The 15,971-nt window shown below is 41.2% G+C and overlaps 1 protein-coding gene across 9 annotated transcripts in view; it reads right to left on the reverse strand.

The window, feature by feature from the left end:
- Nucleotides 1-15,971, reverse strand: part of eya1 (EYA transcriptional coactivator and phosphatase 1) — a 62,766-nt gene that overhangs the window by 23,374 nt on the left and 23,421 nt on the right. For 3 of the 9 annotated variants that reach the window (XM_041066048.1, XM_041066044.1, XM_041066045.1), the window contains 6 exons: nucleotides 8,921-9,048; nucleotides 8,213-8,278; nucleotides 6,647-6,724; nucleotides 4,558-4,624; nucleotides 4,078-4,223; nucleotides 3,033-3,170 (listed from right to left, as the gene is read on the reverse strand). In XM_041066048.1, the coding sequence (XP_040921982.1) occupies nucleotides 3,033-3,170; nucleotides 4,078-4,223; nucleotides 4,558-4,624; nucleotides 6,647-6,724; nucleotides 8,213-8,278; nucleotides 8,921-9,044 (619 nt within the window). In that variant the 5' untranslated portion in view covers nucleotides 9,045-9,048. Of the gene's footprint in view, nucleotides 1-3,032; nucleotides 3,171-4,077; nucleotides 4,224-4,557; nucleotides 4,625-6,646; nucleotides 6,725-8,212; nucleotides 8,279-8,920; nucleotides 9,049-10,829; nucleotides 11,042-15,971 lie in introns of those variants that run through there. The other 6 variants (XM_041066047.1, XM_041066049.1, XM_041066050.1 and 3 more) reach the window with 6 other exon arrangements.

The following is a 15,971-nucleotide window of genomic DNA, read 5'->3' on the forward strand; positions in this document are numbered from 1 at the left end:
TAATGAGCTCTACCACTGCATTCTTTAAAACAGCTTTTTCACTTATCAAGGCAGTGATCCTCCTGTAGCCAAAAACTATCCCACCGCTTCAGTGAAAACGAAGGGGGAGATAAATTTACTGTTCCTAAATGGGGGCGTAATTACACCTTTGTTCCCAGAGACAAACAGAGCGAGTTCCTTTCATCCTCTGGTCATTGGCCCCATCAGTAGGGCCCTCCCACACCGTGACAAACGTGAAGCAGCTTTCAGAACGGGTGGAAGGATCAGGGAAATGGGGAGGGGGTCATGAAGGGTGCCGTATGGAAGAAAGCACAGAAAAAAAAAAAAGAAGACGTAGTGCAGTGTTTAGCCTTGTCAGTTAGCTAAGGACCCAGCACTGTGGCTAAAAAAGAGAAACAAATACCTCCAAAGCTCCCAAGATTACCAGGATCCTCTAATTATTTGTGCACTTTCTCACTCTCTGCTTCCAGCAGTTACACACACACAGCAGATTTTTACCATGTTTTCCAACCTGGCCTCAGAACTGTTCTCGCTCTTTGTTGTTTTGTTTGATATCTCAAGGCCTGCGGGGGGAATTTTAAAACTTTTGTGTTCTCCGCAGAAAGTTCAACATCAAGTGAAAGTCTGACAGAACAAAAAGACAGAGAGAAGGAGAAGTAATGCTGCGAAGGACAACAAATTAGCCTAATGCACAGTTCAAACAGTCATAAAAGCTCTCACTGGCAGGGTTTGAGGGTAGCTCTGTGGAGAACAAGGAGCCACATAAAAGCCAAGGGGACCCCTGCTAGCCCAGTGAGAATGAGCCCGTGCTGTTGGGAGTGGTGGTGTTGGTTATAGTAGGGGGAGAAAGAAGGAGTCTTGTGGTTCCCCGGGGGGCATGTTTTCTCTCCCTCCCCCTGTCCTGCTCCAGTTAGTTCACTCACTCAAGAGCAGACACCATCCCTCCCTCCTCTCCTCCTTCCCTCCTGCCTTCTGGCTCCACAATTGGAAGTCCATTTGCTTTGCTTGATCAGTCCCCTTGCCATGGGCTATGTCTATCATCAGTGCACAATATTTGTAGCAGAAGTTTGTATGCCCCACTTGGGAATAGGCTATCAAGTCCAGATGGGGCTCTCCTTTCAAAAAGCCAACCAGGGCTTCAGCTTCTTCAGCTTGCACTGCCACTGGGACAGAATGCTGGAATCCAATTATTCACCTAATTAGCATCTGCTCAGTCCCACCATCAGCACAATATCTCAGTTTCTTTGCACCTCTGATATTTTAGGCTTTTTCTGACCATCCATGGGATGCCCTACGAGGGATTGTAACAGAGAGGAGCACAAAAACGCCTTTGTCCCCTGTATGATTTGGTGCCATGACTTTAGCACCCACACAAAGCTCCATGGCATCAGACATGAAAGCAAGGAGCAAAAACATTAATCTAATCGTCCTCCGCCTTGACAGCTGGCTACAGGCTGGTGGCAGGGACGCTGACAAGGAGGGGGGGAGTATCAGATGTGGAAAAAGAGTCTTTGGTTGGGACACCCAGGCCCGAGGCACCTCACCCAGGCAGATCAATAGGCCAGAAAGAGTAATGATGATGGTGTGGCAGAGGGCCAGAGCCACAGTTAGAGAACCCAGAGCCAGAATAGTGGTCAATCTGTCATCTAACATGGCTGTCAATTACTAACGCACTTAACGCTACGTGGGGCATCCGATAGCCAGAGATAGCAGGAGAGAGTGAGGCAGAGACAGAGATAGACAGAGGGAAAGAGAAAGACAGAGTAAGAGCATAATACTTAGAAGATGAATGGGCACATAATACTGTCATCGTGAGTTAAACCACTAAGGGCAGGATAGCAGCTTGTGCATTCTGCCTCACATGCTCCGTCTCTTGTTCGCTTTCTTTCTCCCTCTCTCTCCCTGCCTCTCCTTTTTCAGGCGCTCGGATGCACGCTGCAAAACTCTGGCTGTGGCCGCCTGTATTTGGTTAAGAGGCGTGGAAAAGAGGCTTCCCCGCGCCACATCTGCTGCTGAGCTGGCGTTATTTATTGTGAGATGCTCTGAAGGCTTTTCAGCAGTATTTCTACTGTCACACATTAGTTATTACAGGAGAGAACACAAAGACCATGTTAGCTATTAGCTAACTGTCCTTGTCTGGTGCAGGTGCTGCCAGGGAACAGAGTGTTTCTGAACCAATACAAAGAGAATAATAGAAAGACAACATGGCAAAGGGCCTGATCTGCATTTAAACTGGCTGAAAGACTGGACAGAAAGAGCAAAAGAGGGGGAGTGCAGGCGCAACAACTCATTTTTATCGGTTTCAAGGCCATAAATCTCTATGGTCTCAGCTCTTAAACAAATACAAATATGATCACAGGGAGAGAAAAAACAAAGGCTGGGGAGTAGGGACATGGCTGGTGCCTCCTAAGTGCCTGCCATTTTTCCATCTGTGTTGATTCTTTTAAGAGGAGAGGAGAGGCAGGCAGCCGTTGTGGCTGCACATAACGACTGCTGGGATGCAACCATCTTCTGGGGTGAGGGCGAGGATTGTGTTGTGAATCAGTCTGGCTCTGTGTGCTATTATATCAGACACAGAGGCCTATTTTCTCTCATGTTCTTTTTTTTTAAAGAGTAGGATAAACTTTATTTGGATTGTGCCAACCAGAGGGAAGACAGACATAATGAAATTAGACAAAGTAATAGGTAGGACAGAGTAGATGAGTACTTTGACAATGAGGTTGAAAGGACAAAAACAGCTACACAGAGTGAGGCAGGTCTCAGCGCAAAAGAAAAAAACACAAACAAAACTGGAAAAAACAAACCAGCAACCAGATTCCCACCAAAGCTAGGTTTTTTTAGACTGCTGGTCAATCAAAATCTGCTTTGTAGTTTTTTTAGACCAATCACAATGTTCACCATTTCAGCTATTTTGCTGCAAAAAATTTACAACAGTAAAATTGAGCATGCTGTCAGTTTTATAAGACAGTGATGGCATCTCACACTCGTTTTTGGACACAGACTGAGAAAGGGATTCACAAAGATGTCCTCACCCTGCATCTGGTAGCTGTAAGGGGCCTGTCCCGTTTGCGGCGTGGTGAAGCCAGAGCCATAGCTTAGGAAGCCCGTCTGTCCTGGGGACTGGGACTGGCTCAGACCCCCCTCCGTCTTTATGCCTGCCCACAATGGACCTAAATCAGTTAGTGACACCAGATCGGTTTGATGCACAGACAACAGTCAACACACAGGCTTAAATTTCACTGGACATAGCAAAAGGACACCGCCTCTGTCTCTGTTAGCATAACACACTAATCACAATGGACAAGCGCTGATTATCTGATTAAAGATTTTTAGAATCATCATCAGTTCAAATCTCGCACTGGGTGTTGTCACAATGCAAAAGAGTTGTCTACTTGACTGTAAAACCAAAAGGCATGTTAGGACTATGACTGTTTGATTATATGTTATCATCTCATTATTATCATTATTATTATTATTATTATTATTATTATTATCATAAGTCATCTGTGAAAAGATGCACAAGTAATAAAACATTTTGCTTGTGTTTGTGAGTTAAACTGGCCACTGCTTAAACTGAATCAGTCATGATGCAGTTTCTGTGCAATGGTAGGTTGCAGGGCTCCATTCAAATAAACAGTGTAAATTCCTCCACATATTGGAGAGTCTTTTGGGGTCAAAACACTCCAAAGACTTTGGACAAATAAAGCCTACAGTGAGCCATGCACTCTATGCTTTCTCTTGCAGTGCCAGAGGAAACCAGTTTTTGTTTTCAGATTTATATCACTAATCTTTCAGATCTATCTGAACAGCTTGACGAGCAAATTCCGTTTTATTGCAATGGAGGAGAACATGCAGGCACTAAACAATAACTCAGCATCTCTCCTCGTCTTGCTTTACTTAGGGAATTGTGGGAACATGGTTTGTCATGAGCAAGTTCTTGGTCCTGACCTTCAAGAAGGAAAAATATTTAGTTGTGAATTTTTATTTCTATGCATGCATTCAATTTACACAACACTGACATTATTAGTAGGCATCTTTAGCTAGACAGGGTTATGATTTGTCTTCGAGAAATCTTACCATAAGCTGGGATGCCATACGGCTGGCCAGGCTGGGGGTAACTAGCATAAGCTGCGGCCTGCTGCATTCCTGTGGTGTACTGCGTCTGCCCATACGCAGCCATATTTTGGGATGAAGGGGTAGGAAGAATATGCGGATATGTTCTGCTATTTGAGAAAAGAAACAAAAGACAAAAGTGAGAAGGGAAACACAAACTTTGCTAACTGACAAATTCCTTGTGATTCTGCTCCTTCATTCTAAACACCAAGCCAAGCTGACAGATAGCATCGCACAGCTCATATGCATAGTGAAAGAACAATAAATGGCAAAGAAAATTTTTGCAAGATAATAATTACAACAGATTTCAGAGTGCGCAAGCTGTAGACATCCCAGCAAACAAAGCCAGTCGAGAACCTCCCGATCTAACAGAAGGATCTAATTAAAGATCCAAATGAAGTTGGATGCTGCTTATTTTTTAAAGAAAAATAAAAGAAGCCTTACTTGGAAGGATAAATCTGTGGAGAGAACTGGTGAGTTTGTCTTGGGCTGAAGCCACTGGTTCCAATAGCTGAGGAGAGTTAAAAAGAAAAGAGGCAAGCACATATTTAAACATTAAGAAATAAGGTAAATATTATCTTTTGCCAACAGAACTTCTGGATTCCAAGGAAACAGTAATTACATTGCATTACTCTATTTATTTCGGTAACCTTATTTAAGGTTGAAAACCGGAGAGCAATAATGAAGTAAAATAATCAGGTAAGAACATCAGGTTTTTCTGCTGACCCGCGTATCTCTGAGATACTTCTGGGCTGCTATGACGACCGCTGGTGTAAACACACACAGGATGGTCTGAATCAGTCTCGGCCTGTGGCTTCAGTTGCCTTGGGCTTTTCAAGCCACAACCACATTGGAAGTGACATCACTGATTGCAGGTAATGAGTGCTACTGCATAATCATTCCTTCATTAAGCGTACGAGTATGTGGTTCCATGGTGCTGTTAACTTGTGAAAGTTCAGCCACAAAATAACTCACAGAGGTACACTTGAGTCGTGTAACACACACAGAGGGCTTTTTCAAACATGACTGTTTTTTTTTTCTTTTTACGCAAAATCTAAAATAAACTGATTAACAAGAAAATGTGAATTTATAGTAGTGTTCTCAGTGTTACATTTAGGCTTCGATTCCAAAATTTGAAATATGAATTTTGGGGGAAAAAAAGCAAAATAAATAAAATCTAAACAAATTTAAAAATCCCTAAAACGAGAGATCCAGTCGGCAAGGCCTTCGCTACCAACTTGACTTTGTATTTAAAAAGTACCATTATTGGTTTTAGTTTGATCAATCATTTTGAAAGAGCATGCATAATTTATTTCAAATGATGTCTAAATTTGCACTAAAACAACCAGTGGAGGTCTAAATAAGATTTATCAAACTATTAGAATAGGTTGATAACACATCTACATTTTGTCAAATATTCAAAGTTAATTCAGACAGGCAACAATCAGTTCTCGAATTTAACTGCAGCAGAGTGACACAGTTTTGAAACATCTGTCTAATTGGTCATGACATGTAAAATATGGCATTTGGTTGCAGGGGAGCGCTAACTGTATGTAACTGTATGCTGTAACCCCTCACACACGTTATTAATATTGAACACTTTTCCCACATCAGCAGCACCTGCCACTGGACAAAAACCTGCTCTTCTGAACGGAGCTTTGGGTTTCCCCGTGGAGGATATGGGGTATAAGATTACTAAATTTCATTAATACTGTCACAGGCAAACGTCCTACCAGTGATTTATGCACTTCTTGCATTAAAGTATCAAGTACTTAGTTAAACAGTTAAGGAAAAACAGGAAAATTAGCAGCAAGATAATACTATGCACAGTTGCATGCCATACTATTAATATGGGTTTGTAGAAAATGAAACATAGAGCTGCAGGTGGACATAGATACCACTCAGGGTGGAAAAAAGAAATAACCCCAAAAATTATCACATTATTTCTTTTACAATTCTTGCAATGCTCATTACACTCGGAGGGCTTGGTTTTATTTAATAGCAATGCCTGTGTGTGTGTGTGTTATGCGTGTGAGTGTGCGTATCTGTCTGATGTTCCCGTGCTGAGAGGAGGGTGTGAAAACCCTGGCTCTGGCAGGGCGATAGGGTAACAGCCCGTGGAGAGCGAGGGCCACTGGGACGCCATGTCACTCCACTGGACAGACAGGCTCAGTGCATTACAGGTCATAATTCAGTCCTCTCTGGCATGGGAACCAGCAGTGTTAACACACACACACACACGTGCAAGCAAGCACAGCATATATATGTGCTGACAAAGGTAAGGTAGAGTCTCTTGTTCTTAAATACTCACACACAGACACACATACTATATTGGCGTTTTAGCTGCAGGGACACTTCCTGAGGCCCGGCTTATCAGTTACCCATCTCTAGGCTCATCTCTCACTAATCAGTTCTGCAGCTGTGTGTGTGTGTGTGTGTGTGTGTGTGTGTGTGTGTGTAAGAAGCAACCGGACACATGAATGCACACGCTGACACAAACACACACACACACAAAACAGTCCTCCCCACTCACCTGATCCTGAGAAGCTGTCTAGAGAGGTGTCTGCTACCGAGGTGGCGATTTCGCTGCTGCTCATTGGCTCGGTTTTAACTGCAAACAAAGAAGCCACATTGTCACCAAATGCACCAAATCAATGTCTGGAAAAAAGAAAGAAAAATAAAAAAAGATCAGATTATTGTTTACAACATCGGCCCGTCAGATTTTCACATTCACAAAATTATGTTTTGAAAACAAACCAAAAAGTTACTCAGTGGAGAATAAAAACAAAAATGCAGAGGTGGAAGGAAGAAGTCAAACAACTTTTCAAGAGTATCTACGATAATGTCAGCAAATTTAAAAGCATGTTAAATATTATACACTACATTTGTATTAGTTCAAATGGTTTCTATACATTTCTTTATTTTATTATCTTTAATTCTATTTGATGAGATTTATCTTATGGCTAAAACGAGTCTTTGTCACTGATTCTTATCTGTCTAAGACTCATGTAAAGCTTATTTACCTGCTTCAAAAATGCATTTGAACTGTTTTGAAGAGAAATATAAATCAGAATTTAATTTGACAGCGCATTCTACTTACATTCTACCAAAAAAACCTACTAAAGTCTTAAATTATTATTTTTATTTAATGATGAAAAACTGGCTTATCCATACTTAAATGTAGCATGAAATAAAAATCAATACTGTGGGTGTGTGTCAAGAGTCAGTGATAAAAAATACAAGTACAACTGAAATGTCAAGGAAATGTATGCTGTATAAATTCTTTTTAAGAGTGTAGCGAACGCTGTTTGACCTTGACTCCATTAAACAGCTCAGCGATAGATCTGCAAAGACAATTTCACAGCTATCTGACAGCTCAGGAATCTTTGAACTCAATCCATTTCACTTCAGGCGGGCTGGAGCACCCCCGCCCCCCTGGCTTTTTTCTTTTTTTGGCAAAACAAATTGACAATGTGGGCAAGGGAGTCATGCTCAGTGGAATCCCCGATGGTTGAAGAAGCCATTTGCTGTCATGTTTTACATGTTTCTGCTATGCTTGTTCAGTGCAGAAACATATGTTGACGAGGGGAAATTCTTTTGAACGGCACACTGATAAAAAACAAAACAAAAAAAAACAAACAAAAAAAAAAAAACATAGCAGTAAGGTGCATGCATAAACTAGCACACACTCAGGTCACAGAGCACACAATAACCACTGTATTCAGGAAACAGCATGGAACGTTCAAATGAAAACAAAATGCACAGTATGCAAGTTCACAATCTGAACATTCATTTGCAGTGGACTCAAAATCCAGTCAGTTCCAAATCATGCTTGAAACAGAATACCACAACAATTACAGCAAATACCAATGAGTTTCTGAATGAAAGGCACAATAGTTGAGGTGGCTTTATAATTTTGCAGCTGATAAATTGTATATTTTTGGGACTTTAAAAAAAAACACAAATTAAAATTTCTTCATGAGTGAGGCAGATGGTTTGAAAAGGTAAACTAAAAAAACTCCTTTCATTCTTGCTCTCAGTTGAGCATGGGAAAACACCAAGTATTGTCCTTTCATTGTGTCACCAAGAGTAGACAAACCTGCAGCGGACTGTGAGTTAGAACCTAACAACCAGTCTGCAGTGGTAAGCATTGTGATGTTATCACCTACGGGAAAGAAAGAATGGCAAAGGGACACATGACAGTCTGCACCATGTCCACGGGTCCTGTGTTATAAAGATACAAAAAAAACAAAAAACAAAACCCTGAGCTCCAAGCACAGGCTAACCTGAAGATTACGTGACAGCGGTGGATGTTTTTAATAACTTGTTGGTTTGTGACATGGCCACGACTGCTTCACTAAACAAAGGCTCAGATTTAAAGCACAGGTGAATCACCTGAGTAAATAACTATGTACAGTAGAAACCTCATGCAAAATGCCATCATTTCCATGCTGTAGGCTTTGAATAATTACATGGTTACTTAAATAAACAGCTAATAGTCACTAGAAAACAAATACCGGACGCACTGAAACGTTTAAGGTAGAGATAGGGCAGCAAATTGTCCGTAAGGTCCAAAACAATCCGAGGACCATTCTCTCCATTGTTTTACTGGCTGTTTAACACTATATTACAGCAACAAAATTACTGGTAAAAAATGAAAAAATATAAAATAAAATTAAAAAAACACTCAAAAAAGAGACAACAATACAGTTTCCTATCACCACCCTCAGCTTTTCTTAAATTTTATATTTAGAATAGCAGACAAGACAGAACAACTAAAGAGTAACAGCACCACACACACACATACCTTCAGTGCCATTGGGTGTCATGGAATTGTTATTGATATGCGAGTTGTCGAGGTTGGGACCATTAGGAGATTCACTGCTTCCACTTACTCGGCTGTGAGGACTGGCTAGATCCTGCATTTCCATAGACCTGATGACACACACACATACACACATACACACACACACACACATACACACACACACACACGGACACACCAAATCAAATTACACATATCGCTCTGGTTTCAGGGAAGACATACAGCTCTGATACGCAATGCTGTGTACACAATATGCATAACACAGTAGTCCAGATTTAGATAAATGAAATGAAAATGGTACTACAAAGAAAAAAACAAATTACGCATGAGTTGCTGAGCAAAAAAAAAAAAAAATTTTACAACTGCATTTGAAATGTAAAATTCACTGCAATTTTACAAATGGTTCTTACACGTGATATTTTCAATTCAAATTAAAATACTTTTTTTTATGTGATGCCAAATGATAAAGAAAAAATTTAGATGTGAAAATGGAAAAAAAAAAAATATATATATACATATACATGGCAAAATGTGACACACACTCACAAATACACAAAGAAAAACAGTAGGATTCCAAACCGTGAAATGAAGAGTAAACATTTTGACAAGAAAGTTTTAGATTTCCCTTATTACAACAATCTCACAACAAGTCACTTTCTGCATGATGTGAACACAAAGGGTTTACTATCAATTTACTCTGATGTGTCTTGAAGCAAAAATGCCCTTAAGTGTATATCGTTTTGTGTGGTATCGAAGACTGTTAACAGATGTTTGCTGGTTTGAGGCGATGGTTAATGTGCCTGTTAAAAGTGCAGCACTCTGCTTGATTATAAGAGTCTATGCCTCAGTGATGGGCAGATGAGAAGCTCATGAGGCATGTGTTTGCTCTGGCAAGCTCCTTAATTGTTTCTGTGTTTATACAAAAGACCACGCCACTGAAAACATTATTCTATCTTCTCATTTGTGCGCTCAAAGGATTTGATCGAGTATAGACAATGGGAGTAGAAAGAAGGCACGAGTGATTTGAAAAGTACAGCCACAAACTCTAGACCCCATTTGTCTCTGCCACTGTTCCCCCTTGCAACAGTAAGTTAATGAAATTAGGACGAAATGTTTTGTACATTATACTGCCATTTCCAATTATATTCCAGGGTTCTGGGTATCTCTGCTATCGATAAACATTGGCCTTTTACACAAGGCCACAAAGATAAATGCTCAAGTAACTCTAAGTAGTCTGAGTGCTATCAGATGGCAAGAAAGAAACCAGAATTAGGAGATAAAAAGATTAAATTATGATATGCATTTACTGTATTTAAGATTATACTATGTTATGATATTATGATAGTATAGTTTGGTTTCTTTCTTGCGGTTCAAGTCCAATTTAATTATTAGTGGAAAACATATATTTTTCAGCATTATACTGCAAACAAAAAAGACTAAAATACAAGTTATAAAAATGTTATTAAAAAAAAAAACAATGATACAAAAGCCATTTCTATCTTCTCCACGCGTACTCCAGTAATGGAAGCTGTATTATCCTTTTCCCAAAGGTATATTAATTTACTTCTCCCCCTAAAAATATCACACCCTCCAAGCACACAACAGCACAGAGGTGCAAATATAAGCACTTAAGGATTCTCCTGAATAAACTAACCTTATTTGTGCATCTCACACTCAATAGTTAATCCGGTTTTCTCCTCCTTTGCCCAAACTTTTTCCTCATTAGCTGACGGCTTAAAAGTCATCACAATCTCTAAATCAGACAACACAGCAGGCTGAAAGAAGTTCTTCAGACAGTTCTTTAGCAGAGTGTCTAAGGCGATCTCTGATGCCACGCAGCGAGCTACATGTCTACATGATGCTGCTGGCACTGGCTCAACTGTGTTCTTACCTGGACCTAGATGGCTTTGAGTCCTCTCAAACCACACTCTCTTTCTTTTTTCTGCCTCCACCTGCCCCAGCAGAAACAATGTCACTCCTTGTTATTGCAGCTCGATGTCACAGTCCAGAGCCATCCATGACACAAAAAGGCTTGTCTGAGAAAACATTATTGTTATTCTGGCGCAGAATGGGAAGAGAGGGCTTGCGGGGGAACAGAGGCGCACATTGTCTCTCTCCGAGCCGCAGCCCTGCTCCACTGTTGTTTCCTCCTCCAGGTCCTCCCTCCTCCCTGAGCAAGGGGAGCACGGCCAAATGACGGAAAGGTGATTCATCATTGGTCTACGACAGCTGCAAACTGGATTAGCCCTCCCCCAATCAACATGCAAAGCTGCTTAGCCAAGGTAAGCAGGAAGGGGTGGGGTGGGGGTGAGGGTGTGTGTGTGGGGGGGTTGTGGGGGTGAAGGAGTGAAGGTAGGCAGAGGGGTTGGGGATAGCAGGAGCTGAGGGGCAGCGGAGGGTGGGAAAGACTGCCCGCTTTCTTGCTTGAGGTAGCCTGCTGCTGGAAGGAAGATGGGACTTGTTGAGGAGAGACAAGTCAAGCGTGACACCCCTAGCATCTTCAGCAGATCTTTCATCTGCAATTGACACTATCTGAAATTTATCAGCACTCCCCAGCCCAGGATACTGACAGGTCCTAATGACCGTCAGGGCTGCTTTCCGTGGGCCTGCCCCAGCCTGGGGCCATCGCACAGCACAGAACTACACAACTTCGTTCTTCACAGTCTATTCACAGAAAAGCAGAAAGAGAATAATATACACACTCACGCAGACATTGTATAAATCTTTTCTTTCTCTGTGGCAACACGAAAATTCATGCTTATGTCTTTTTCTTTAGCACACAGAGACACATAACTCATGCCTGTATGTCTGCATGTGTACACACACTCATGAACAGGGCACTTCAGAGGCCCCCACATCAGTGGTGCAAATGCACACACGCACACACAGAAACACACTCACACATGCAGGGCACTTTAGAGGCCCCCAGATCAGTGGTGCATCTCAGACAATGAAGGAGACTGGAAACAAGAACACGGAGAGCATATGGAGCCACATATGTTTCCTATGACGCTACGAATGCCTCTATTACTCTCCTTTAGCTGACAGTTACATTTTGCTGTCCACTCCCGCTCTGCTTGTCTCTCTCCAAACATCAAGCAGAGCCATATACTTGCACGACTATAACACTATATTAGACCTGACTCCAGCCCACCATGGGAATACAGGGTCCAAAAAAGGTCAAAGGTATTCAACTGGTCAGGAAAAAGGAAAAAGACATATAAAGTCTTTTTTCAAAAAAAAAAAAAAAAAAAATCCTGGCATGATCTTTTTTAATGGCTGACTGTTTACATGAGCCAGGGTAACCTGAGCTACATGCATGGCCTTAAGTTTTTTTTTTTCCTTCTTTTTTTTTTTTTCAACAGGCTTTGCTCTTCACACCAAGCCAAAGCCTTCATGAATACCATTCCAGCTTTACAATTTGCCTCCTCTCCCACTGCTTATGGTACAGCCATCTTTGCAAAAAAATAAAAAAAATAACCATTATATTTCAATCGCACTTTATAAGCCATGGACAGCAGCACTGCCTCCTCCTGGTATTTCCCAATATTGAAATATGCAGAGGGGTTGAAAAAAAAACACACACACAAATTATCAATGGAAAAGAAAGTCCACGGAGGTAAAAGCCATAAAGACGAAAGAGAAACACATTTTGCCACAGCACATTAACAGCGATCACAGAGCTGGGGGAACTTGCGGAGAGAGTGCTGTGGTGGGTTGATGTAGTAGGGTGTGTGTGTAGTGGCTTTTTTTCTCTGTTCAACAGTGCAGGCCAGTGAAGCCATTACCATGCTGGTGTCTCAGCCATTGCCAGCAGGTGAAACCAGCCAGGTGAAGAGAGAGAGAGAGAGAGAGAGAGAGAGAGAGAGAGAGAGGGAGCAAGGAAGATGGGAGAGGAGAAGGCAAGGGGGGGGGGGGGGGGGGGGGCAGGGATTTGAAACCAAAAACAAGCCTTTCTTCTGCCACGCTAAATATTTATTGTTAAAGAAAAAGGGTAGCATTCAGCATCTTTGATGTGCTTCTTAGTTCAACCTGAACTGCCAGGTCTTTGAAGCTAACAAGAACAAAGTCTGGATAGATGAAGCGCTGGAAGTGTCATCAAGAGAAAGGGGGGAAAAAAAACAAAAAGAACAAACGCCACAACATGCTTCACTCATGGTTGTTTGCAGGCCTTTTTGCTTCGCTTTTCTTATTTCAAGACCTGCGTTTCCAAAGATAAACACAGTCACAGCCAAGCTTTTAGCATAGATCATCTCAGCATGCAGGCTGTCTGACCTGATACAAATCATTTTCTTCTCCTTAGCTGCATGTACCTGTGTTACTAATACCGGTGAGGGCTACTTATTTCACATGGAAGGTGTTAAATCAACTGCAAAATTCTGCAAAAAAGTTTTGCTTTAAAGAATTTTTAAATATTCATGATCAGTGCTGTAAACTGAAATGGTAAAACAGAACATGTAACTGGAAAAGAAATATGAGTGAATATGCTTGGTTTATTTCCACTCTCCACTCTCTGTATCATCTTTAACAGATATTCCTTCCATAGGGCCATAGTCCGCTATCCTTTGAATTTTACAGACTATGTAAGCCATGTGTTGTGAGTTACAACTTTTGAAAAACAATGCTTTAATCAAAATCTAACTTTAAAACAACTAATCCCCACTTAAGCTGGTCAGCTGAATCCACATGGTGGCCCAGGAAAAATAAATCCACTCGCAAAGAATGTAGATGCAGACAACAATTGGACACAGATGTGAGTGGAATTAGGCACAGTTTACAAAATGCTACACTTCACTTGTGTCTCTATACGTGGCAGAAAAAATGAGGGTTGCCAACAAATGCAACACTAAATATGTTAGTTTTTTTTTTTTAAATCATCATCAAACGTAAAATATTTTAGATAAGACAACTGCTACATATCTGAAATAAAACGAATGGACATTTGCATTTACAAGGTGTAATTCTGAACAATGACAGCACTTTCCTCAACATTGATTTCTCAGAAAAAAAATGTCTGCTTACATTTATTGTTACTTTAACACTAGAACACTTAATAAAACACATATCTAAGCAAAAATAATTTAAAATAAAAACATAAACCATATTTTTTTTATTCCATATACTGCATATTTATTTGTACTGAGAAATTGTTGTAGGATATTCATCACTTTTCAGCGCAGCACACAAATGAGAATGATGGCGACAAATTAGGGAAGCACACGGTGCTTCACACCCAATTTAAAATTTTGTACTTGTCTATAATTAAAAGCACAATTATTAACAGATGTGTTGTTTGTTAATGTGCAATTTGTCTCTCTCATTTGGTTCAATCTGACATGGTGCTCCAGCAATTCACTCAATAGCTACATTAAATCTGTTAATACTGTGCTCTTCAACCTTCAAAATTATTTCCAGAAGACCGTAGGTCCACATTTTACTACAACCTGCTTACCACCGAGACCACCGCAGAATGGCAGAGGCTTTACAACACAAAGATGAAAGTCCTGTGACGTATCTTAACGACTATATCACTTTGAGTTGTTATTCTCTCAAATCTGAGACGGTGATATTTTACCTGAATGAAATTATTATCAATGCAGCATGGGAAGCAAAGCAAATTCTAAAATTGTTTAGATTAAATTATGATTTCAGAAGAAGATTTTGATGTTTAAAATTTTAAAAAGCAAAAAATTTTTAATATGATCTGTGTGGAGCTGCGTTGCCAAATAGGTACTTTTGCAATCCCTTTGTATACAATTTCTGTTTAGACTTCCAGCTCAGCAGCTTCCTTATTATCTTGCACTACGTAAACATATTGCCATTTACAAACAAACACAGAAGTGGGTATTAGTGATTGAGGACTTGAGGACGTAATGGCAATCAACACAAATCTTTAAAGCTCATTTCCTGCTCTTTCAGCCACATATTTCAGATCCAAACAGTGGCGTGTTAACAAAATAACACCCCAAAGTATTTAGTAAACAACCCCCTGCCCACTAATCGGCCACTATGGGCTACTTCATAGGAGGTCACCTATTTCCTTCTTCTTTCTCTCGTGCTCTCTCTCAGCCTCTTCGTCTTCCTCACCGATAGCCGAGTGAGGCAGGATCAATTAGCCCTCTGTGTCTTTCACCATTTTCAATCTCCTCTCTGTGAGAAAAGGGTTCGGCCGGCTAGACGCATCCATACGAAAAGCATCAGGCCTTGGGCAAACAATGCCACCGTCGACCACTCTTTTCTTGTACACACTGCTGCTACACATGCATGAAGCTCCGCAGCGAGGCAGACAGACCCTGATCTCTCCCCGTGTAAAGCAAATACACAGAGTAAACAGGCCCAAATAAGCCCGCTCATTATTTGTTAATTGGATAAATAAGGTTATTGTGTGAGTGAATGGCTGCAGCAGGCAGTCACACACACTGTCATGTTTGTCTACACGGAGCGGAGGCCACTCTGCAAGCAGTCTGGCTCACTAGTCTATCCTAACCTCTCTATTTCCTCTCTTTCATCTACTAACACACACCTTTCTAAACACTGCAAAGGGCAGGCATTTGAAAATGACAGGAACTAAAAGATGAAAAAGGACAGAGGAAAAAAAAAATCACAATTTCAGAGAGATGAAATGCCCTTCAAACACACACACACACACACACACATCTACACCACACCACACAATAATTCCCTGACTTGTGATGTAAGCCTGTGATCATGCACACAGCATTAAACCAGAACATCCTTCAATTAGAGAAGCTAGTGATTACAGCGGGTGAGTCATCTTCACTACACGTGAAATACTGGCGAGCGGAGACGCAGCACGGCCGGGAGTCGAGGCCTGTTGTCTTGGTCAGACGCTGACAGCCTCTCAGGTCTCCTCGCAGCATTCCTGGCCTCAGCAGATGGCATTAGATGTCAACTGCTTTAACTGTGTTGGTTTTGTTTGTTCTGCCAGTCGAAAAGAGACTCCTGCAGGGACCAGCATGTTTTCCTTGCCTCATCAAAAATGTAAACTGGCCCAAACAGAAGAGGATTCCAC

Source organism: Toxotes jaculatrix, chromosome 20 (assembly GCF_017976425.1).
Source record: "Toxotes jaculatrix isolate fToxJac2 chromosome 20, fToxJac2.pri, whole genome shotgun sequence".
Lineage (NCBI taxonomy): Eukaryota > Metazoa > Chordata > Actinopteri > Toxotidae > Toxotes > Toxotes jaculatrix.